Genomic DNA, 22,895 nt, shown 5'->3' on the forward strand with positions numbered 1-22,895 from the left:
ACAGGTAAAGGAAGGGGGGGGTAAGACTTCAACCTATCTTTCTAGAAAACATAATTCAGTCCTTAACAGAGGTGATCCACAGAACACACACAGACACACACAATTTTAGCAAACTAAGCTGAAGCGTAGGAAGATGTGAGGAGCTGCCTTAAAGTGTAAGAAGTCAGCAGTGGTTCACGTTTCTGGGTGAACACTCCCTGTGTCTAAAGACTCTTGGGGACAACACTCGAGCCTTAAAGGTTTCTGCAGAAGTGGTTTCTATCCCTGCTCAGCCTTTAGCAGGTTGTACACATCCCATTTCCAGATCCTCCACAAAGCATTTGTCTCACTGGATTTGGGCTCCTGAAAAATATGAGTCACGTATTGCCAGCGACTTCCTATCTGCTAGCCACTGTGCTAGGTATTGACTGATTCTCTCACTCACAGCTTCTGCCTGCCTGAACTGGGATTTATAACCTGCTCTAACTCCAAAGAAAGTTCCAGGAAACCCAGAGGTACCCTTTCATCAATTCTATGTGAATTAAGTGAGCAGAACTGTGATGCATGAATGGAAGTTACAGGAAGAGGCAACAATTCTGACTAAAATTTAGGAAAACTTTCTCTAATAACAAGACTCTGGATTTTTCAATATTTAGAATTAACAGGGTTTTTTGTGATTTGGCTCCTTTTTGCCACTAGAGATTTTCAGGCAGTGGCCAGTTTAGATTCCCAATGCCCATTCCAACCCTGCCCCACTCTTGTGGGAGATTTTGAACTCTCTGGCGTATTCTCTCAGATGGGAACTCTGCACATAAATGCGTTTTTCTGAGGCAAGGTGCAGGAGCTTCTCTGAGCCCTAGGAGATAGAAACCAGGCGCCCAGCCACTCCTCTATCAGGACGAAAACGCACAGCAGTGCAGCACAAGGGGGAAGGACCCGCTGTCTGGGCTGAGGTCCCTGGGCCCAGCTGCTGGCATTTCAATGGTGGTGGCCTTCGCCATCTTCCCGAACTCCTCTGCTGTGCAGAAGTGCTGCTCACCGGCCACTGTCCGTGCATGCTCCGGCAGCCAGCCAGAAGGTGCTGGAAACCAGCCTCGCCCCTCCTCGTTCCAGAGCTTTGATATAAACTTTTGGCTGTTAATCCTGAATAAAGTGCATTTCCCAGTGACAATGCTGGGGAGCAGCATCTGAATCGCTAATGATGGGGCCCTGGCAATATGGCCTCCTTCTTTCCTCAGGCAGGACCTGTTCTACATGTCTTCCTTCCAGGAGATCGAAGGTGGTCCTGGTTGTGGGGGTGCTAGTTTCCCCGAAACAGTACTGGAGTGGGGTGGGGGCGCTGGAAACAATAAAAAATAAATAAAAAAAAAACCACGACGGCATTAAACGAGCTCACAGCATCTCCAGGCTCTCCCACCGTCTTCGTCTCATCTGAACCTCACACAACCTCGCTGTGGCCCCAGGCGTGCTGTCCCCACCTGTACAAGTGACAGCTCTGAGTCAGGGAGGTCAGGGGACTTCCTCGCCCAAAGTTCGTTGGCCAGGTTGTAAAGGAGTCATTAAGCAGAGTGGGGATTCGAACCCTAGGCTCCAGGCCATCTCCTGCATCGAGGCGCTCTCGCTTCGCTCACCCGCGGCGGGACTGCCGGCTTGGCCAGGCCAAACTAGAGGTCAGCTGCGCAGCCGCTCCTCCTCCGCAGCGGGTGTCCAGGCGCAGCCGGCCGAACGCGGACATCGCAGGCTGCGGTGAGATCGCGCGGGTGGAGCCCTGCGCGCTGGGGCCGAGAGGCCTGGCTTGGCGTCCCCCCCACCCTCAGCCCAGCAGAAGCCTGGCGGGGGCCAGCGCCGCCTTAGAGACCTCAGGCGCCGGCCCCGCTGCAGCTGCGCCGCCGCGCTCAGTGCGCACGCGCGGCGCCGGCCGGGCTCCGCCCCCCGGGTAGGGACCTACAGCGGGCGCGGCGGCGGTGGCGGCGGCGGCGGCGTAGACGCCCCTTCGCCGGGACCTGGCTCCGGGACCCGGCGGCGGTGAGTGGCGTAGCGGGAGGCCGAGGGCGCTGGGCCCGCGCGCCGGGCGCGTCCAGCGGGCGCGGGGCCGCGGCGGCGGGGCCTGACGGGGCCTGACGGGGCCGTGCCGGGGGGCGAGGCCGCGGCCGACGTCGTGGCGGGCGTCCCGGGGGGCCGGCCGCGGGCTTCCGCCGGGGTGGGGGGCGGCGGACCGGGAGCGCCGCCAGCGGGGCGGGGCGAGGCCGCGGGACGGGGCGAGGCCGCGGGCCGCCCCGTGCCCCCCGCCGGCCTTTGTGCGCCGCTCCCCCGCGGCCTGGCCGGACGCGCGCGCGGGGACTCGGGGCGCCGGGCTGGGCCTGCTCCCGCCCCCCGCGCCGCCGACGCTGCCCGGGCCCGGAGCGCCGCTACCGTCGGCCCGAGCAGGAAGTGGCGTGGGGAGGCCATTTTTAAAGCCGCCTGCGGGCCTCGCAGCCAAGCGTGGACGGTCTTTGGTTTTCTGCGGTTGGAAGCAGTCCCCGGACGTCCCCGGGAGACGGCGACGCAAGGTCGGTGTCCCCACGCCCCGCCGTTGGCCGAGCACCCGCCTGGATAGCGGGCGCCGTCGGCGGGAGCGTGCCCACAATAAACTTGAGAACCGGGCTGGCATTGTCTCCCTGGGAGCGCGCGCGTGTGGCCAGCGACGGGCCCTTCCTTTGAGGACCTGGGCATGCGGGAGGCGGAGGGAGGAGGGAGCGGAGGATGGATGGAGACGGCGGGAATTGTCCAGGTGCTGATGTCATCCTCTGGGAGACCTCCCTATCCCAGCCTGCCCTTTTTATCTAGTTGCCTTTGGAGTTTGGGGCTGTTTGAGGGCCAAAAAACTTATGTAGGGTTCAAAGGATTGAAAGCCTCTTAACTGGAAAGGGAAAGCCAGAAAAGAGTATAGGAGAAAACATCACGCCTTTATAGAGAAATTGGGTATTTAGTATGTCCAGTTAAAAATACCCCTGACTTTAAAAACTGGGATAATGAATGATTTACCAACGTAATATTAAAAAATTAACAGTGGAATAGGGGGCACGGTATCCTGTTTAAAAGCAGAAATCTACAAGTAGAAGTCTACACAGCTGAAAGGAAATACGCTGTTAGAGGTCACCAAGAGTTAAGACAAACTTTGGTGTCCAGAGTCTTTGCACTGCTGTCCTGTGGAAGAGCTTGGGAATGTGTCTGTTATCTTTCTCTGAGTCACATATGCAAAGTTCAACCCAGGCTGTAATGCAGGGGTTCTCGACCTGTGGGTCCGACATTAGGAAGGTTGAGAACCACTGCTAACGTGTGTTCATAATTGAAGATGCCAGCCAGGGATTCAGAAAACACACCAGTGCTGTATAATGTAGTTTCCTTAAGTAGGAAGGGAATCTAAACACAGATGGAGTGTTTGGTGTTTTAAATTGTATGATAATGATATCTTTAACCTGTATGTATTTTTAAAAAAGAAAAAAAATGCTATCTTGGATTAAATACAAGCCTTTGAAAATACCACTTTTGTATGCATCCAGTTTTGTTATGCTGATAACATCCACTGCAATTGCAGCTCAGAAACCACAGACAAAGGAGAGTGAGAGCTTTGCTTTATTTATTGGGACACCTCCCTGATGTGTTTTGCCAAACTTAAGAAGATTGGAGAAAGGCAAAATGGCAATTTAAAAAAAGAAAACACTTCAATCTCTCCAGGTCTTTTGCCTTTAAGTAAGGGGACCTGGGCCAGTTTTTGTGCAACAAAGAACGGTATCCTTATTGTCACTATGAAGACTGCTATTTCTTTCCTTCAGTCTTTCAACCAGTAAGCATTTTAAGTGTCTTCCTTGGCCAAGCCCTTTGCTGTTGATAAACAAGGTCATCTGGCAAGGATTTTCCCGATCTTGATTTTTCTCAAACTGCCTGTTTTCTGCATTTTCTTTGTTATGTAAACCCAGCCAACTGCAGTTTTCAGGATTCCTCCTAGAAGGAAAGCAGTGAGAGACCCATCCAGATGCATCTCACTGTGGGCTTGGGGGTGGGAGGCACTGGGGTCGCCTGGGAAGAATTTTAAACTGCACCCTAGGAAAAGGTGATCTGATTCATCAGGTCCTGTGAGTCCTGGGAATCCATTTTGTTTTTGTTTTAAGGTTCCCTGGGTGACCTTGCCGTGTACCCCTGCTTGAGAAGCACGTCTGGGGCTCATTGCCCTTCCTTTCAACACACCCTGAGAAACCGAGGCTTTGCCAGTGCAGGACTCACACCCAGGTGTCTGGCTTCTGTTGCAGGCCTCTGTGCAGCGCCTGTTGCAGGCCTCTGTGCAGCGCCTTCACCCAGAGTGCTGAGGGAAGAAGCCGACCAGGGCCCGAAGTTGGGAAATCCATGGCACTTGACGTATGAGAAGAGAAGGCCTGGAAAGGAAGGAAGAGCCAATGGGACTTGTCACGTTTTTGTTTTATATCTGCAGCTCCAAGGCTCCAGGCAGGAAGTATGAACAGTGATCAAGTGGCAACAGATCCTGACTGTCACTTCAGTTCTCACAGCAGGGTAGCAGGAAACAATTTAGATGGGACACTGGCAGCTGCTCTTCACCAATACTGTGACCTTAGAAAAGCCCTGTAACTTCTCCAGTCCTGTTATCTTGGAAGAAGCAGATAGTTAAAGGCTGGCTTTGAGACTGATCAAGGTAACATGTGCACCTGCTTGTGCAGGCCCTCCCCCCAACCCCTGGCTTGGGCCACAGTGCCCCAGGATTGACCAGCAGCTGGCCCCTGAGAGAGCACTCTCATCAGATCCCTGGTAGAGCTGACAGAGCATCTCCCACCTCACTGAACAACCTGCTCCCTTCTCTCCATCTCTTGTTACATGCCTTAGAGATGGCTGCCCCTGGCAGGTGTAGAGTAAGACAGTTCTGGTTGGTGTTCCTTGTGCTCAGTGCCCAGCACCGGGCCAGGAACATTCAAGTTTCTAAAAATCTACCGAGTATATAACTGCCATTGTATGCATTACTGGCAGGGTGGCCTTGTCCTGCCTACAAGCACCCAGAAGTGGGTTAGTTCTATGAAGTCTTGTACAGGGACATCGATGCTTGCTGTTTGTACATGCACCGTAATGTTGGGTGATAATCAGCCTACTAGAATCACCTAGGAAGCTTTTATTCCCCCCCCCATAACCTCCCCAATTTAACTGGAGTCTTTGGGTGATGGAGGCCAGGTATCATCATTTTTAAAGTTCCAAGATAATTCCAGTGTATAGGGTGTAACCAGCTGTCCCAGGGGAGCTCCTTTAGGTGGGCACCTGTGGTCCCAGCTACTTGGGAATCTGAGGCAAGAGAACCACGTAAGCCCAAGAGTTTGAGGTTGCTGTAAGCTATGATGCCATGGCACTCTACCAAGGGTTAGACTCTTGTCTCAAAAAAAAAAATGAAAATAGTAAGTTTACTATCTTAAGTAGATAACAAGTTAGTTGCCCTAATGCAGCCAAAGTTAAGAAACACTGGTCTAGTAAAGGATATTTCTTCTGTTTTTGATTATACTTTTTATCAAACTCTTAATCCATTTCTTTTGTAACATTTGGGTTTTCCTTAAGGCAGATAAAAAGAGGAGTAAAGCATAGACCTGAAGCCACTTGATGTGTTTCATGATGTAGACTGTTGTAGTAATATTTGCATTACCGCCTTAACTTTTAATCATATACATAATACAAGCATATTTGCTGTTTCACTTTTTTTCCACATAAGACACTTAAAGTTTTAGACTTTTAAGATTCTAGCATTGGTCATATTCTTTCTTTTGGAAGATTTTCTCTTTAAACTGTTAAAGCCTATAAAATCCTTTGTTCGATGTGGACTCAGTTGATGTGCTCAAGTTGCATTGTCAAGTCATTCCCCAAAGAAGCTAGACAGGGAGTGGGAGCCAACGTCCTCCCCTCCTGCCCACTACTAAGCTCCTGTTGCTGTAGGCCTTTCCACCATGACATCCTTTTGGTAAGTTTACCAGTTTTTCTCTGGACATGACTGAACACTTGTCCATGTGAAGAAGTTTCAGAGAAATACTCTTGACTTCTATCCTGACCAAACATCTATTCTTTACCACACATGAAGTTACCTGCCACCTGCATGGCCATGGCTGTCATCCATGAGCTTTGTGAGTTAGGCAGTAGTATTCTCATTTTGTAAGTGAGGAAATTCACACTCAGACCTAGGTTTTTACCCTTGTTCTTGACATCCCAAGGTCATTTAGTCTTTCCACTTTGTTACACTGAGCTGCTTTCACCCAGAAAGCAGAGGGATCAGATGGGGACTGTTGCCTGCAGACTTCTTGCCCCAATCTGTTGTCCAAACAGTATGCTTGTTTTGCTTGTTTTCAGAAAGAAACCTAGGATTCCTGAGGCGTGTGTTTGTCAGCAACACTCAGAAGTGTTTTTTTGTCATCTGCATGGCAATCAGTTTGCGCTGCATTCACTTCTAAACGCAAGGTAGTTTGAAGTAAAGATTATAATGCTTAATTGGTGTTCTTCCCTGTTGAGACCTGTTTACCCACTCAGTTCAGATTGGATTCATTCTCAAGGTCTGCAGAGGCTCTTACCAAGGCAGCAGTTTTTCCTGTCACCCTATGGGGAAATACCAGCAGTGTACACTAAAATCATCCATGTTGATTTTTTTCCCCTGACCAGTTAATGCCTATGTGCTACCTGGGCACTTTGGGGTAGAATTGTTTTAAATTTTTGGTTACTTGGTAAAGATAGACAAACCTTTGCTATGGCTGAAGAGACAGAAGGAAGGGCAGTGTAATCGTCAGTGGCTTTGCTAGTGGGCTGTTTGACTTACATCTAGGTTCTCCTAATCTATATCTAGGTTCTCCTAATCACCCTTTTACGTTTGATGATAGTAAAGCCTGCTTCCTTGCTAGGCAGTACACAGAGAAAAATCCCTTCCCTGAGGACCCTGCAAATAAGGGTTCAAAGTTTGAAGTGCAAACTTTCCACCCACTATTCCCTTTGCTCTTCGTGGGTGCAGCAGCTGCGTCCCTGCCCCCATAATGGATGTGGTAGAAGCCACATTCAAAGGGGGACGTCTAGGTCAGAATTTCTGGGAAGAGCTGCTTAAGTTGGTTCTCAGTCGAAAAAGGATGAGTGGGTGGCTTCACGCTGACCCTGCGGAGCGTCTCTCCTCAGCAAAGTGCAAGTGGTGCTCCTGTGCTGGGATGTGGCTGGACAGTCATCTGCCTTTGTTTTACATTAACGTCTATCGTGGAAACACATTTGTTTGCCACAGGGATGTGTCACAGTTTGGCTGAGCTTTGGGAGAAGTGGGTGAGGAAAAGGCAGTTCGGGAACGAGCTTACATGGAAACTTAAGCCACAGTGAGTGCCCCTGTAATTGGAGTCTCTTCTGCAGTGATTATGAGCAGCTGTTAGCCTGTTTGTCAAGAAAGCTGAGTGAGTGATTTTGCCCAGAGGTAGATTATCCTTCAAGTTACACAACCAGACAAACATGATGGAGCTGATAATCTCACGTGGCATTTTGCAGGCGTTCTAGAAGGAGCAGTTGTCAGCTGAGCAGCCTGTCTTTTAGCTCCTCTGACTATTTTTGTGATTGATGATGATTTATTAACAAATGGAAAATAATATTCTTAATAGCTTATGGTATGTCTGTAACTTACCTGAAAGCACTTTTACTTACACTGTCCCATTTAAGCCTCAGGATGGATAACTGGGGTGGGTACTGTTAGTGTCTCATTTTACAGGTGAGTGATCAGTTTGCCTCCCAGGTCACACCCCTAGAAAGTCTTTTTTTTTTTTTTTTTTTTTTTTTTTCGGGGCAGGGGCGGCTCTCAAAGGGTTGGGGTGGGTTTCCCCCCTAGAAAGTCTTATAATGGGTTTTAAACCCAGTCATCTGACTCTAGAATCTCTGGCTTTAAACGTTATTTTACCACTAATTTCTCTTCTAATTCATTTGAACGTTAGATGTTTCCAGCATTTAGAAGTCAAATGTTTCCCTCTTTCATATTTTTTATAGTCCTTAATGTCACTGACCTGGTTTCTGAACTCAGTACTTTTTTCTCTTATGTTCCCATAAGAAATTAGGGCAGTGAGCTCAAAACTAAAAAAAAGAGAACCCATCAGTGGTGAATTCAGTTAGGCTTTCCCTGGCCTTTCCATTGAAAGAAGACAAGACTCGGTTCAGAGAGCACATGCCCCTTCCCTCTGGGGCCTGGCAGGCATTTGCAGCTACTGCTGTAGATACTATCCTGTTAAAGAAACACTATGTGTGATATTAGATAATTTTTGGAAAACAACAAATTAATATTAAATGGACATCTTATTTATTGTGTCATAAAGTTAATAATATGTTCTGTGTTTTTGGAGAGCTCTCCTAAATTATCTGAAAGAATTTTTGTTTATAATTGTCTTAGGAGGGCAAACGCAGAGGCTTTTGTGATATAAGCACTTGGAGTTTGGAAGACAGGTGGACACTGCCGTGGGGTTGATGTGGCCTGTTGTGCCCTCACCGGCCAGGTGCACCTTTATCCACAGTGTCTTTGGTAACCCAGGCCATCCCTCCCCTGGACGGTGACTTGGCAAGAGGACCTGGTTCCATAGGTGGTTGTGCTTGGGTGTGGGCCACATGGAGGAAGTTTTGTGGAAAGAACGACGGCCTGGGAGCCCGTGACTTACTCAGGAGCATCTGTGCGTGAGCACCACTGTGCACTGCCTTCCTTTCTCTGTGTGGTGCACCCATAGCCTTGTCTTGAAGCATTAACATCTGAGATACCTTTTCCCCGTCAATAGCCACACTAGTTGCAGAGCCCAAAGAGAGCGTTACTTATTTGTTTTGAAGAAACCTCACACTTTTTTCACCAGTGAAGTCACTTGCATTATTTTGAGAATAGCTTAGAAGCCAAGAAGATATTTTCAAACCCAAGTGACGTAATTCAGTCATGGCCCAGATGTCTTGCCTTCCCCATAAACTGTATTTGCTGATCACAGTCTCCTGCTTCATATGGGCAGTTGTTTCTGTGGATTCTTAATTCACAGTAGTTGCTGAGGCGGTTTTGCAGAGGCTCCCCTGGGAGGATTCTGGCTGAATCGGTCCGTTCTCCGCAGACTCCGCACAGTCACAGAGCTGGCCACTCCTTGCTTTGGACGTGCTCTTAATGTCCAGTCTGTCTTAGAGTTTCAGGTCTTCAGTTTCAGGAAGAATGACACCTTTCAATTTTTAAAGGGACTTAGAAAATGACAAATCTGAATTCTGTGACTTTTAAAGAATCTTGGAGGCTGGGGGAAAAAATTGTCAGTAGATTCCTGGTTTGGGTGATTCTTCAAATAGAGGACTCCTGTTCCATGATTTATTTGAGAATTCCTTATGGTTAATATATAAGGTGGTATGTTGAAGTAGTCTGGAAGCAAGCTGTGCCAGTAAGCAAAGTTAGTTTCCCTCCCCCTCCCCGTCCCCTTTCTCCCTCCCCCCCCACGTAGGCAAATATTTTGAACAAAATGGAAAGGACTGGCTGATAAGTGTGCAGATTAACAACTTGTCTGCCAAGAAAGATGAGGGGTTTTTCTGTAGCTTTAGAGTCACGGTAGAAGAAAGCTGTATGGAAGCTGACTTTCAGTTTCGTTTATGGGCAAATTGTTTGTAATGGGACCTGTGTGGACGCAGCTGCCTGTGAGGGAAGGCGCTTCCTGCCCATGGCTGTATTGGCCATATTACAGCGTAAGGGCATGGTTGGTTGGTGAAGATATTTTAAGGATTCAAATGTTGCTGGAACTTCACCCAGTGGTTTTGAAGGCTGGCTTTTCATGAGGATTGCCTAGGGTGCTTTCATAAACCACAGCGGTCTCTTCCCTTAGTAGCTTTGGGATAAGGCCTGGAGTGTCCATTTTAGGTGTGGTTCTGAGGTGCCTTCGGGCAGGAGCCATCAGGCCATTTACCCTTATTTCCTGCCTTGGGCCTCGTGGATGAGAATGCCGACATGCACATGGTAACAATAGTCTGTGATTTCAAGGATCAACCGGGTCAGGTTGGGGTCAGAAAGGATCTACTCCAGCCTTTTTACAAAGCCAGATGAACAAGCAGGTGCAGTGGGAGCCTGCGTGGGGTCACTGGGCAAGCAGGAGTTTCTGTCACCCTTCACTTGTCTCTCTACACATCTGGGAAGTCTGGTGTGTGTCACCTTCTAATGACTCCTGGAAGTTCTGCCCTGCTGTCTATACAGAGCACAGTGGAGTGTGAAAGCCCTTGTCTTTCCCATGCTTATGTTTTTGCCAGTTTTTATCCAAAATGACTGTTCCTTGCCTAGGTGTGTGTTTGAGCACTGAGGCCCTCGGGGAGCCTCCATCTCTTGGATGTCTGATTATCACATGCCAAGGGCAAGACTGATGTGGCCCTGGAAGCCAGCATGGCTCCCTGGCATGTTGGAAGTTGCCAGGAAAAGACAACACTGCAGAACACACACCTGCTTGTCAGCAGATGCAATGAATTCTTTCAGTGCTTTCAAAGCTGCCTTTGAAAGGCAGGTTTTAGGCCAGATCAGAATATGTGCTTTCTCCTGACCCCCCTGGAGGGCCTTTCTGCCCCACAGGTCAGCCTGTGCACTCACCTTGTGTGGCTCCTGGTCTCTCCGGGTCTTGCAGTGCCTTGCCAGAGGCAGCTGCCAGTTCTCTTCTCTTTGACATTACCGCCCTGTTGCCACAAGTGACTTGCAAACACTGACAGGCATTTGTCCTACACTCAAGAGAAGGGCACAGGACTCTCACAAGTGTCCCTTGTTGTCCTACACTCAAAGAAGGGTGCGGAACTCTTGTTGTCCCTTGTTGCCTGCATGGCAGCTCTGGGAGAGGTTGCTCAAGTGGCCCTCATTCTAACCACCAAGTGAAAAAATGGAGGCTCAAGAGGTATAAGTGGCCTTTTAAAGGTCATGATAGGCTTTGGTGGATCCCAAACTAGAATTGTTTTTGTTTGGCTCCTAGTTCTTTATGTTCTTTAAAAACCTGTCTTTAAAGATTATATAAAAATTTGTCACTAAGTTACATGAATCTGTGTAGACTGGAGGACGCACTTGCTCTAGAAAATGTCTGTCACCTCTTCTGCCCTACTCCAGGCCGTTTGCATTTATTGCCATTGTTTTGCGCCTTGCACACTGCTGTCCTCACAGCAGTACAGGATGCTGATATATAAATCGGGTGGGTTGGTGCCACTGCTCTCCTGCCACGCACCCCTCAACAAGCCTGGGCCCTGCCTCTCACTCCCCAGGCAGCTCACTCTCCTGCTGCCCCCGGTCTTCCCTCAGATGTCAGCTGGAAGTGAGGCCTTTCCTGACTCCGCACCTGCCTCCCCCCCCTTCTGCCTTCGCCTCACCTGGCAGTGTTCTCTTCCAGTGGCCTCACACCATTTGATAAATGCGTGTGTCACCTCTCCCTTCTGCACTTTGTCCCCTGCCCTGCAGCATCCAGTGGTGCCCGGCTCAGGCAGGTGCTCACAGGATGTGAAGGAGTGATCCCTCCTCTTCCTCACACTGTCGGTATCTTGGCCTTCTTATCACCTGTGAGTGCAGTTGGGCGTATGAGCAAGAGAATTGGTGTCCATGCTGAGAGTGAGCCGTAGTGTAGAAACAGGTGTGAACGCTGGGTGAAGGCCTCTCTACAGCTCGTAACTCACATACTGAAAAGCTGAACCAACAGTATTCTGTATAAGACGTTTGTGAACTAAGAAATACATCTGTGAAATTGCTAGGATGTGCTTACCGACCCTTAAAAATAACTCCCACTGATCAAAGGCTATTCTGAGTGGCCGCTGTGGTGTCCTTGTTCTTATATATCCATGTGCATGATTGGTCTACTAAGGTGATGATTTTTAGAGGGCTGAATTGTAGAAATGTTTTCTTTCAGGCTCAGTTGTATCACATGTTACTGTAACACAGGGATCCAAGTTCGTGTGTTGAGAGTTTTTCAAAACCTTTAAAATATAGGGTAATGGCTTAACTAAACCCTAAGTTCTTACATTAATCAAGATTTATAATTTTGTTTTCCTTTAGTGTTTCTGGGAATGTCAGTCACATTTTGTGACCCTGCAGCCCTGTGGCGGTATATCCAGCAAAGATAAGTGTGTACCCAGCAAACAGCAGCCCCTCCTCCAGGCACTGTCACCAACTGTATTGCAGGATGCCTCCTGAGGATCGTATCATGTGAAATCTTTCCAAATTTCAGTCAGCTCTTTTTAGAAATGCAGATAAAGAAGATGAAGGATATTGGACAGCAGTTATATGCGACACAAATGAATGGTGGACACAATTCCTTGACCATGTCACCCAAACAGCCTGGTGCTAGTGGAGCACCTCGACCAGATAGACAGGAAGTGCAAAGCTTTTTTTATCAAGGCTCAGAGGCAGAGGCTGCCATGATGACCATTGTTACATGTGTAAAGTGCAAAAGCATTCACAGAATCCCTCGTCAAGATTTGAAAAAGGCTATGGGGCAAAGCCAGAAGGAAGATGTATATGTCTGCTTCAAATGCAGTCTGGGTGTGGCTCCTCCCAATTTCCACTTTGTGAACAATAATCCAAGTGCAACTCATGTTGGAAATAAAATTGAAGCCATTTCAAGTTCTGTCAATAACAAATTTAAGGTGAGGAACTTTAAGCCAGGCAAATATTACTGTGATAAATGTCGATTTTCCACAAAGGACCCTTTGCAGTTCAAAAAGCACACACTCCAACATGAAGAGATTAAATTTATTTGTTCTCACTGCAGCTACATTTCATATACGAAAGGAGAGTTTCAGAGGCACTTGGTGAAACACACAGGCATCTTCCCTTATCGGTGTGAGTACTGTGACTACGGTGCTATCAGAAACGATTATATTGTCAAACACAGGAAGAGAGTCCATGAGAGGGCTGGTGCGAAACAGCCACTCAAAACTAGCGCCAAGCTGGAGCCAAAAAGAGCTGGCACTTCAAAACAAAACATGGAGCTTCTGAAAGCTTCCAGTCCAAGGACTACATTTCAAAATAAGTTATCAGATCAGCTTTCAAGATTCTCTCTCCATGCAAATAAAGACAAAATGCACAGTATCGTGTTGTTACCTGAACCAAAGGAGTACCAAAAAGATGTAGTCTGCATCCCAAATAGAATGGCCCTGTCCGAGCAAAGTGAAGCCAGCCTATTTGAGAACAAAAATGTTGAGGTAGAAGTGTTATCTCCTGCAAAAGAACCTGTCCAGCCAGGCATGCCGCTCACAGTCGTGGCCCCGGCAGAGCTGGTCGTGCCTGCGAACTGTTTAGCCCAGTTGGTAGATGTGAAGGTTGTCAATGGCACACAGCAGCTGGTTCTGAAACTCTTTCCACGGGAAGAAAATAATTGCCGCGAAGCTGGCAGGAGCAGTGGAGGTCATTTTGAGCATATGACTAAAGAGAAGGGTTCAGATGAACAAGAAAAAATAGATTCTGCAGAGAAAAAGTCCCTAACAATTGAAGGGAATGTTGGAAAACTCATAGGGATTGATCGTCTTCAGTCTTCAATTCAGAAACAACTTAGAAATGTGAAATGGGTAAGGTCTTACGACTTTTTCATGTCAAACTCTAATGTACGCAACCATGAAGAATCCTTTCTCAATTCTGAAAGAGTTGAGGATTTGCAGAAAAAAAATAACTTATCTCCACATAGAGCCTCTCTTCATTCTGTTGCCTTAAAAGGTCGTTCACCAGCATCTGTTTTAAAAAACGGTATTTTCTGTGGGCTTGGAGCTGCATCAAACCCTTTTCCGTATAAAGCTGCTGTTTCTTTTGCTGAAGGTGGACGAAGGCTGTCCAGCGGCTCACAGCGGTTACTCCCTCTTGCCACATCACCTGCGTCCATCCCCTTCCCTAGAGAAAAGGGCTGGTTGCCCATAAGAGAAAATGACGTGGAGTCTAGATGTAAGATCGGCATTCCTGTAAGAATGGTTCCCTCTGATAGGAAGCTGGAAGAGAACCAGACAGAGGAACAAAAGGCAGTTGCACATAGAAGCCAGATGTCCTCCCAGCAGGGAAGTGAGCATTTACACGTAAACGGAACTGGAGAAGACAGAATCAGATCTCAGCAGTCTGGGGATAAGCCTTTGGAATTAAAGAATTCTGAAAAGACAAGTGACACTTTTGATGGCCCGGTCATCTCATCAGTGTTTTCTCTAAGTTCTGGATCTGAAAATGTCCCTGAGGGCATTAAGTGGAATAGTTCAACATCCAAGATAAAGTCAATTGAACTGTTGCGCAGAAAGATCGCTCAGCTGATCGAGTCCTGCGGCAAGCCCTCGTCTCTGGCTGCAAACAGTGCCTATCGCCGTTCTGCAGGGCAGGCCTCAAAGACAACTTCGAAAGCTGTCCCTGAAAATACTCAAGAAGTTAATGTGTCATTCACTGGCCATGGTCATCCCACAGGTGCTCTCCAGAAACCTCAGAATGATGGTGGTGTTGGTGGTCATGGACACCTTGCTGGTCAGCAGATACATCCACAGTTTGTCAGCAGCATCAGTGGGAAAACAGAGAGAGAGACCAGAAAGCCTCACGTTGCTGCTCCAGTGTTGATCCCCAAAGGGGCAGTGCTGAGGGTTCTCAACTCCTCTGAGGACGCCCACATCATAGAAGCTACCTGTGAAGCGCCTCCAGACACACCTTGCCATGAGACACAGTTAATAAAACCTTTTCCCTCCTACCCTGTGAAACAGACAGACTCAGGCATCCAGCCTTTGATGAGTGAAAGTGAGCCAAGAGACATGTCCCAAAATCTTGAGACATCTTTTCGGCTTAAACCAAGAAAAGAGAGTGCCCTCTGCAGCACCACCCCGAGAAAGACTGCTCTCATGCACGGACTGCAGGGGAGTGGCGACTCGAGCAAGCAAGGGAGGCTGCTTCCCAGAAGTCTCCCTATAAGTAGAAACAAAACCAAACAAGTGAGCGTATCCAAGAAGAAAAACAAGATCCAAGCTGACCCCAGCCGCTATCTCAAGGATCCTTCAATTTTTCAGGTTGCAAGACAACTTCGACTGGTAGCCGCTAAGCCAGATCAGCTAATTAAATGCCCACGCCGGAACCAGCCCGTCATCGTGTTAAACCATCCTGATGTGGACTCCCCAGAAGTGACCAATGTGATGAAGGTAATAAATAAGTACAAAGGCAACGTCCTCAAAGTTGTGTTATCAGAAAGAACTAGGTGCCAGCTAGGTATCAAACGGCACCACTTCCGGCTCACCTACCAGAATGCAGAGGAAGCCAATCAAATCAGAAGGCAAATGATGTTGAAAATGAAACTTAAAAAAGTTCATAAAAACAACTACCAGGTGGTGGACTCCTTGCCTGATGACTCCTCGCAGTGTATATTTAAGTGCTGGTTCTGTGGGCGGCTGTATGAAGACCAGGAGGAGTGGATGAGTCATGGCCAGCGGCATCTGATAGAAGCAACCAGAGACTGGGACGTGCTGTCTTCCAAGGGCAAATAAGTACAAATGGCGCATGAAGCAAACTGTTTTTCTTTTAGTTTATTCTGGTTTGGGGTCCCCTCCTTCCAGATTCAATAGGAGAAATACAGACTGTAGAAATGAGAGGGTTCCTAATTCTTGAGATCCCTTGTAAGAAGATTGAGAGCCAGGCGTCTGAACCTGAGACATGAGACTGGACCTTCGAATGTATTTGATGTCCGTGAAATTGTACACAGGAGTCGATGTGTATGTGTTTTCCTGGAGAGAGGATTGGAACTTCAGCAGATTTTCAGTGCGACCCGAGACCTCTTTGTCTAGCATTCCTTTTTCTTAGTAGACACAGGTCCTCCGTCACGCATTCAGAGGGGCAGACTGAGGCTGTTCTACACGTATTTTTATTATAAGTGCTACTGAAGAATTAAACCTGGTGTGCACATCCACTTTGTTTTTGCTTTAACTTGTCTCCTAAATATTTTGTTCATAATGGAAATTATATTTTCTACTTTATTAGCAGTCTTAAATTTGATTACAGAAAACTGGCCATTCTTTTTCATCCATCCCTCATTCTAGAATACTTGTGTTTCATAGAGCACAGAGAATTTGCTTTTGGCCATTTTAAAGACTATTTCCAGGAACTTGCCTAAATTTCTTCAACAGCAGGTGTTAGGAGAAGAAAGATAACATTTTCAAGTATTTAGCTTTTGCTTTCTTTTAAAATACCTTGATTTATGACCAGTTGAGTAGGGAATGTGCCTTTTGGGAGGAAAAAAAAGATGCTTATTATAGAAAGAAATCTAACATTTCTTTTAGAATCTTTGTCCTTAGCACCCCCACATACATAAATCAAGTGACTGATTGAAAAAATATGAGGCAACAGACATCTTGCAACATAGATAAAACTTGGGAATACATTCCAAGGTGGACTTGCAGTGCAAATTGTGAGAGGAGTTTGGTCGCAGCACTGCCCCCAGGGCAGGTCCTGGCTCAGCCTCCCACTCGCTTCTGTCTTTCCTCCTGTGCCTTTGAGGCTTCTATGGGTTTCCCTCGAAACTACTAGCTACTGGCAGACATCAACAAAATGCTGGAGTGGCCGGGCAGGGTCCCTGGCTTTCCTTGCTAGTCGGGATCAGCTTCAGCCAGTCTTGGCCGCAGTCATGCCCTCTCGGCCACCACGCCTTCCTGGCCCTGTCCCCTGCACAGGCATCCTCAGCGGTGGGCAGCTTGGCAGGTGCAGCTCAGGGCTAGGTCGCAGTCCTCACTTAACCGTCAGTGCAGCAGCCTCCACACAACACAGGCAGCAGAGAGCCACCAGGCAGCCCAGCTCCAGTTCTTTGGAGAACTATTCCTGCCTTAGGGGACTTGCAGGGTACAGTGAATGGAACGGAGGGGTTGTTACATCTGGAAAAACAAGACAACAGTGATTTCTGTCTTCCTGGGTAGTCAGTTGGGGACTTTTTATTTTTTTCCATGTGGGAAAGTCCTAGATTATCCTCTGGTAGGTGGAGTGGACCCCTTTATAGTTGGCTCTCATTGCAGATAATCAACATTTATGTATCAATACATGATTATTAAGTTGATTGGTTCATTTTTATTGAAATTTAAAACTTGCATTTGTGTATGTGTGTACACAAAATATTTTTTACCATATGAAAATTGCAGTAGCTAATTTTCTGATTTCCTATTTTATAATAAGTGGGCTAGATAAATGTAAAATGTTTTATATTCTAGAAATAATTTATTTTGGAAGCACATTTTTATAATGGTCTGATCTCATTCTTAGAAAATGAAAGCACAGCAAGTGATGGGGTCTGCTTTCTACAAGGAGAGTGAGCAGGAAGGGAAACCCCTGTGGGTCATTTTATCACAGCGTTCAGCCCTTGTGCATTTCATGTGGTGCTTTTAGGGAAATGGATCTTGGATACCGTTTCACACATAAAGAAGCATTCTGAAGTTTTATCCATGTTGTACACTTGTGCTCTTCCAGCATAGAAGAAAGTTCCCAGGACGTGGAGGAGAGAAGAAAAAGCTGTGATGTGTTTTGTTTTTTCTGTTTTTTTACTTTTTTTCTCCTTCTATACCTCACCACTTAGTAGCTTTTTCTTAAGAAGCTAGACTTAGAATTGGCCGTGTATCAGGTCAGTGTTAAGCATCAACCTGAGATATTTACACTTTGTGCGTCACCTGTTTTTCATGTATTATCTAAAACACAGTTTACATACTTGAGGGTCTAATTTTGTGAGTAGAATATGTAGCAGAGCTTTTTGGGATTTTCACAATTATCAGACCCTTGAAGAAATTGAAGTGTTCCTAGAACTCATAAAAATGGGAAAGCAAAAAGTAGCTGTCTTCCCTGAATACAGAGCTTTAGAAAATAGCTGAACATTAGGAACATCTCACAAAATAAAGACATTTCAACAAAGGGGAAGCAGAGGCAGGGCTGTGTGACCATCATCTGTGCCATCTTGAAGGACCTCTGGTCACGACGATTTGTCAGTACTACTAATAAAGTTACACTTTCTTTTTTTCTTCTTTTTTTTTTTTAATTGTTGGGGATTCATTGAGGGTACAAAGAACCAGGTTACATTGATTGCATTTGTTAGGTAAAGTCCCTCTTATAATCTTGTCCCACCCCCAAAAGTTGTGTCACACACCGTGACCCCTACACTTTTTTTAAAGTAGTTTGTTGGGGTGGAGATCAGAAAAATGAACTTGTTATATTTATGATATAGACTAAAAAATTTAAAAAGAAACCCCTAATTCAAAGTATAATTATATTTTAATCAAATTTTTATCCCTAGTCCAGAACATTTTGTGAGCCCTGATTGTGGACCAAGGGATGTTCGTTGAACTAAGGTGACTACATTAAGTCTCAAAAGCTCCGTCCCTCTTTCTTTAGACCATATTATATAAGCCATCCCAGAAAATGAAGGCATGATGCTGCTCAGCCTTGGGAATAATTTTTAAATTCATAAATGCCTGTCTGAGCAGAGAACAAAACTTTGTGTACCTCGTGTTAAGCATTATTACAATTCTTGTGTTAACTGTGTGTGTCCGCTGCTCTGGTTTTGAAATACGTTTGTATATAGCTATAGAAGTTGCGTAAATTTTGTTAAATAAAACAATTGTAAAATTTTCTCCTCCCTTTGATTTCAAATGTCTGGCAAGGTGGCTGTCCACTACACACCCATCCTGCAGGATACGTCTGTGATGCCTTCAGTAAAGGCATTCTCACAACAGGCATTTTCAGTGCCACCAAGGTACATTTTGAATTAGATTAACTGCTGGCTAACTATGCAGACCCTGATAGGAGGCCAGCTTACTTTGTTTTGCTTTAGCTTAAATTTACAAAAGGTGCAGGTCTGGAGAGCAGTGGTGATTTTCTTCCTCTGGTCAGTGTGGGCGCTCAGCCTGCCTTTCACATCTGGCCTCTCAGGCAGGAGCAGGGCCTGGGTGGAAAGTCCCCAGCAGTGATGAGCCCCCGGCTGCGTGAGCGAAGCCGCCATTGCTGATGTCATCTCTTCAAATATTATGGAGCTTTGACACCCAGTTTCACGTATGTTGGGCGGAAGGAATGTGAGGATATTTAAAGAGTGTGCTTAATATCCTCATCTCAACTCTCAGAGCCCAACAAGTTAAAAAGGAATAGGAAGAAAATAGAACCTGAATTAAGGCCGGGAGTGGTGGCTCATGCCTGTAATCCTAGCACTCCGGGGGGCCGAGGCGGGTGGATTGTTTGAGTTCATGAGTTCAAGACCAGCCTGAGCAAAAGCAAGACCCCCGTCTCTACTAAAAATAGAAAAAACAGAGGCAAGAAGATCACAAGCCCAAGTTGGAGGTTGCTGTGAGCTATGACGCCATGGTACTCTACCCAGGGCAACATTTAGACTCTGTCTCAAAAAAAAAAAAAAAAAAACCTTTAAATACTGGCAGACCCCCATGGAAAAAAGAAGGAAGTTGCTGAAATTGAGCGATTTGGCCAGTTTATTCTCTGAGTTAAAGTGTGTCATCTTGAAATTTGCAGGATTCGCCTGTCACCTTTGACAGTGGTTTGACTTTACACTTAGTCTAGGGCAGTGTTATCCAACAAAATAGAATGTGAGCCAACTGTAGTCACATTTTAAAAAATTTTTTGTTTCACTGTTGCCCAAGCTGGTCTTGAGCTCCTGGTCTCGAGCAATCCTCCCCTATAGCCTTGAAAAGTGCTGGAATTACAGGTGTAAAGCCACTGCACCTGGCCTTAAATTTCTTCATATATCTATTAAGTTTGAGTATTTTTCTTTTAAAATCCTAATGTAGTGTATTATTTGAATAGATTTTTTTTTCCTCATATTCTGTTTATAGTCATGGGATAAACCTAACTTTGTTGTGATCTTTCTATACATAGTGCTGCTGAGTTAGTACATAACATTAGAAAATTGTGAGTGCCATTGTTCTGTAATTGCCTCTGAAAACTACTTACACTGTTTTATTTTCATGATTGTCAGTGAGTGGCGGCGCCTGTGGCTCAAGGAGTGGGGCGCCGGTCCCATATACCAGAGGTGGCGGGTTCGAGCCCAGCCCCGGCCAAAAACCACAAAAAAAAATGTTTGTCAGTGAGTTGTGGCACTTGATTTGGTGCAGACTGTTTCAGAGAGTAGAGATGAGCTGGTCCTTGGTCAAATCTCAGTGAGAACACCTTGGGGCTGTCTTTGGCAGAAGAGAGACAGGACGGGGGTCAGCAAGGGAGCAGGGTGAGAGAGTATGAAAGGCTGATTTGATTTCTATGCTGATTATATATTTTTTTTTCCAGATTTTCTATTTCTTCTTCAGTCAATTTTGCTACTTTATTCTGTTCAATATCCCTAGAAAAATACAAACAACAGTCATGTCCTTGACATACAACTGCCAGTTAGACGACGCACACATTATTATTTGGCGGCCCGCAATCCCCATGCCATGGCCTTAGCCCACTGCAGCCACTGAACTAACTGCAGGGATGAGGAAATGTGGCCGTACACAGAATACACCACAGACTGGGCAGTTGACAGCAGAAATGTGTTCCTCACGGGCTGGAGGCTGGCAAGTCCAGGGTCAAGGTGCCAGTAGAGTCTGTCTGGTGAGGGCCTCCTCCTGGTTCACGGAGCCTCCTTCTCACTGAGAAGGGGTGAGGGGCCTGGGCCTTTCTGTGGCTGCTTTTATAAGGATGCTGATCCCGTTCATGAAGGCTCTGCTCACATTTAGGGGGCCAGGGTCCCAGATAAAAAGTTCGGTATATAAGAAGCTATGTCAACACCAAGCCCATAACAAATCAGAATAATCTGACAACAAAACTAAAATGTTCAGTGGTTCAAATACAGCCAAGAGGCCAGGTGCAGTGGCTCACACCTGTATCCCAGCACTCTGGGAGGCTGAGGCCGGAGGATCCTTTGAGCTCAGGAATTTGAGACCAGCCCGAGCAAGAGCAAGACCCCATGTCTATTAAAAATAGAAAAATAGCCAGGCATTGTGGTGGGCACCTGTAGTCCCAGCTCCTCAGGAGGCTGAGGCAAGAGAATCACTTATGCCCAAGAGTTTGAGGTTGCTGTGAGCTATGATGCTGCAGCAGTCTACCAAGGGCAACAAAGTAAGGTTCTGTCTCAAAAAAAAATAAATGCAGCAAAGATTTGACCGCCCACATGTGAAGGCCAGCGCAGGGTGAACGGCACTCACAGTGACCTCACCTTTGGGGCCACACATTTCAGACGGCAGAATAGAAAACAGGGAAGGAGGAGCAGTGGCTCTTTAACGCCTCAGCCGGGAGGTGACACAAACCATGTCCCCGACAGTCCACTGGAGGAATTAGCACAGCAGTTTGAACTAACTGCAGGGATAAGGAAATGTGGCAGTACACAGAATACTCAGTAAACAACAACTTGCTCCACTAATTGAGTGACTTTCAGAAAGGAGCTCAGTCTTTCTGTGCCTCGATGCGTGCAGTGCTAGCCCCGGTTTTATAGCCAAAACTAACATTTTATATCTGGCAGGATTATTGTGAGAACTGACAATAATCATGGTATCTCAAACAGTCTTCAGTTGAATTTGTTTGCTAATCGAGATTAAACATCTTTCCTAGAGCAGGCCCCAGCCATCTTGATACAACCGTGAATGTAACAGCAAGACCCTTATCCTTGGTTGCCTAGAATTTGCCACTCAGGAGTTTCTTGGGCTGAGAGCGTGAGCGTGACACCCTGTGAGAACCACGGACTCCCACAGGACTCCCCAGCCTGACACCCTGGAGTGGAATCTGCAGGTCCCAGTGACTCAGATGCAGATGAGAGGTTTCAAAGCACTGGCCAAGGACCCTGCTCCTGGTCTCTGCCTTTGTCTGGCATATCTTTTGTTTTCTTTCTCAAGAACACCTGCTCTGATCACCTCTCCCACCCCACCCCCACCTCCAGGTTAGGAATTAGGTATTGCCCTGGCATTGCTAGCACTCTTAGAAAACGGGAGGACAAGTAAAGTGCCTATCTCGTGGAGAAGTCAGCTGGTCCTGTTAACAGACGGCACCACCACAGGCAGTAACGGATGGTGATGAGAACAGAGGGCAGAGGGCATATGGGGAAAGACAAACTGGGGACTAGAGGGTGGTGCCTGCACTGGGCACCTTGGGCCCTAAACCCCAGGTGGGGAGCAAGCGAGCAGGAGGTGGTTACCGTGCAGCTTTCTGGGAGCCAGGTCCACACCCCTGTCCGGGGCCCCCACCTGTTTGCCATGGCCGTGATGTCACTGCCAGTTTGCTGTATTGCTGGGACTGAGGGTTGGGGCTCCTCAGGGCCGTGCACAGGAGCTTGTGACTCACACTCAGGGGGCTTTGAGGGGCACCCACTTGCTGTGCTCTCATGAAAATGCACATAATGGGCCCCTGTGATGCTGCGTCCAGGGCCACACATGGAAATCCTGAAGTCCTCCTTCCTAAAAACTGAACAAACAGCAGCTGCTGGGGAGGGTATCTTAATTTTCCCTAACTTTCCAGTTTGCCCTTTGAGCACAGAACACCCAACCATGAATTAATTCCTGTCTCGCTTCAGAAACTAGAGGGCAAACGGCAGAAGGGATTGTGGAGCGGTGGGCTTTGTGTGGTTTCAGCCACGTGGGCAGGGCTGACACATCTGTGGCTCTCCCCTCCACTGTCAGCTCTGAGGACTGCGGGTCTGGAGACACTTAATAAGGGAGTTTGACCCTGAGTATGTATCACATAGGGGTTTTAAATCATCATTTATAATAAACTCCTAGAACCAGCCATTTTGTGTGGGAGGGCCCCTGGAGAGCTCTAAGCTGGTCCCAAGGTTTTAAAAGCCACTAGCAGTCTGGGCAGGTGCTGCAGGGCGGTCAGAACAGCTCCAATCTTACCTATTGTTGTGAATAACAGAAGTAATTTGACCGTTTAGAAAACTCCTATTTCAGTCCGTCATCCTAAACAGTTAGAACAGCTATTATTCAAAACA

At 47.0% G+C, this 22,895-nt stretch overlaps 1 protein-coding gene across 5 annotated transcripts; it reads left to right on the forward strand.

Annotated features, from left to right (window-relative positions):
- The first annotated feature begins 1,896 nt into the window (after positions 1-1,896).
- Positions 1,897-18,559, forward strand: ZNF518B (zinc finger protein 518B). Of its 5 annotated transcripts, none has more exons than XM_053577595.1 (3): positions 1,897-2,004; positions 4,269-4,666; positions 12,017-18,559. In XM_053577595.1, exon 3 carries the CDS (start codon positions 12,205-12,207, stop codon positions 15,451-15,453), a length of 3,249 nt encoding a protein of 1,082 aa, XP_053433570.1. In that variant the 5' UTR covers positions 1,897-2,004; positions 4,269-4,666; positions 12,017-12,204; the 3' UTR covers positions 15,454-18,559. The 5 variants fall into 5 exon arrangements, with proteins under 5 accessions (XP_053433570.1, XP_053433572.1, XP_053433571.1 ...); XM_053577596.1 differs by lacking the exon at positions 1,897-2,004 and adding an exon at positions 2,253-2,528; XM_053577597.1 differs by lacking the exon at positions 4,269-4,666 and having other exon boundaries at positions 1,913-2,004.
- Positions 18,560-22,895: the final 4,336 nt, after the last annotated feature.

This window comes from Nycticebus coucang, chromosome 23 (assembly GCF_027406575.1).
Source record: "Nycticebus coucang isolate mNycCou1 chromosome 23, mNycCou1.pri, whole genome shotgun sequence".
Classification (NCBI taxonomy): Eukaryota; Metazoa; Chordata; class Mammalia; order Primates; family Lorisidae; genus Nycticebus; species Nycticebus coucang.

Excerpts from the sequence above, each read along its gene's own strand:
- ZNF518B (XM_053577595.1), top strand. The coding sequence starts at position 12,205 with ATGCAGATAAAGAAGATGAAGGATATTGGACAGCAGTTATATGCGACA.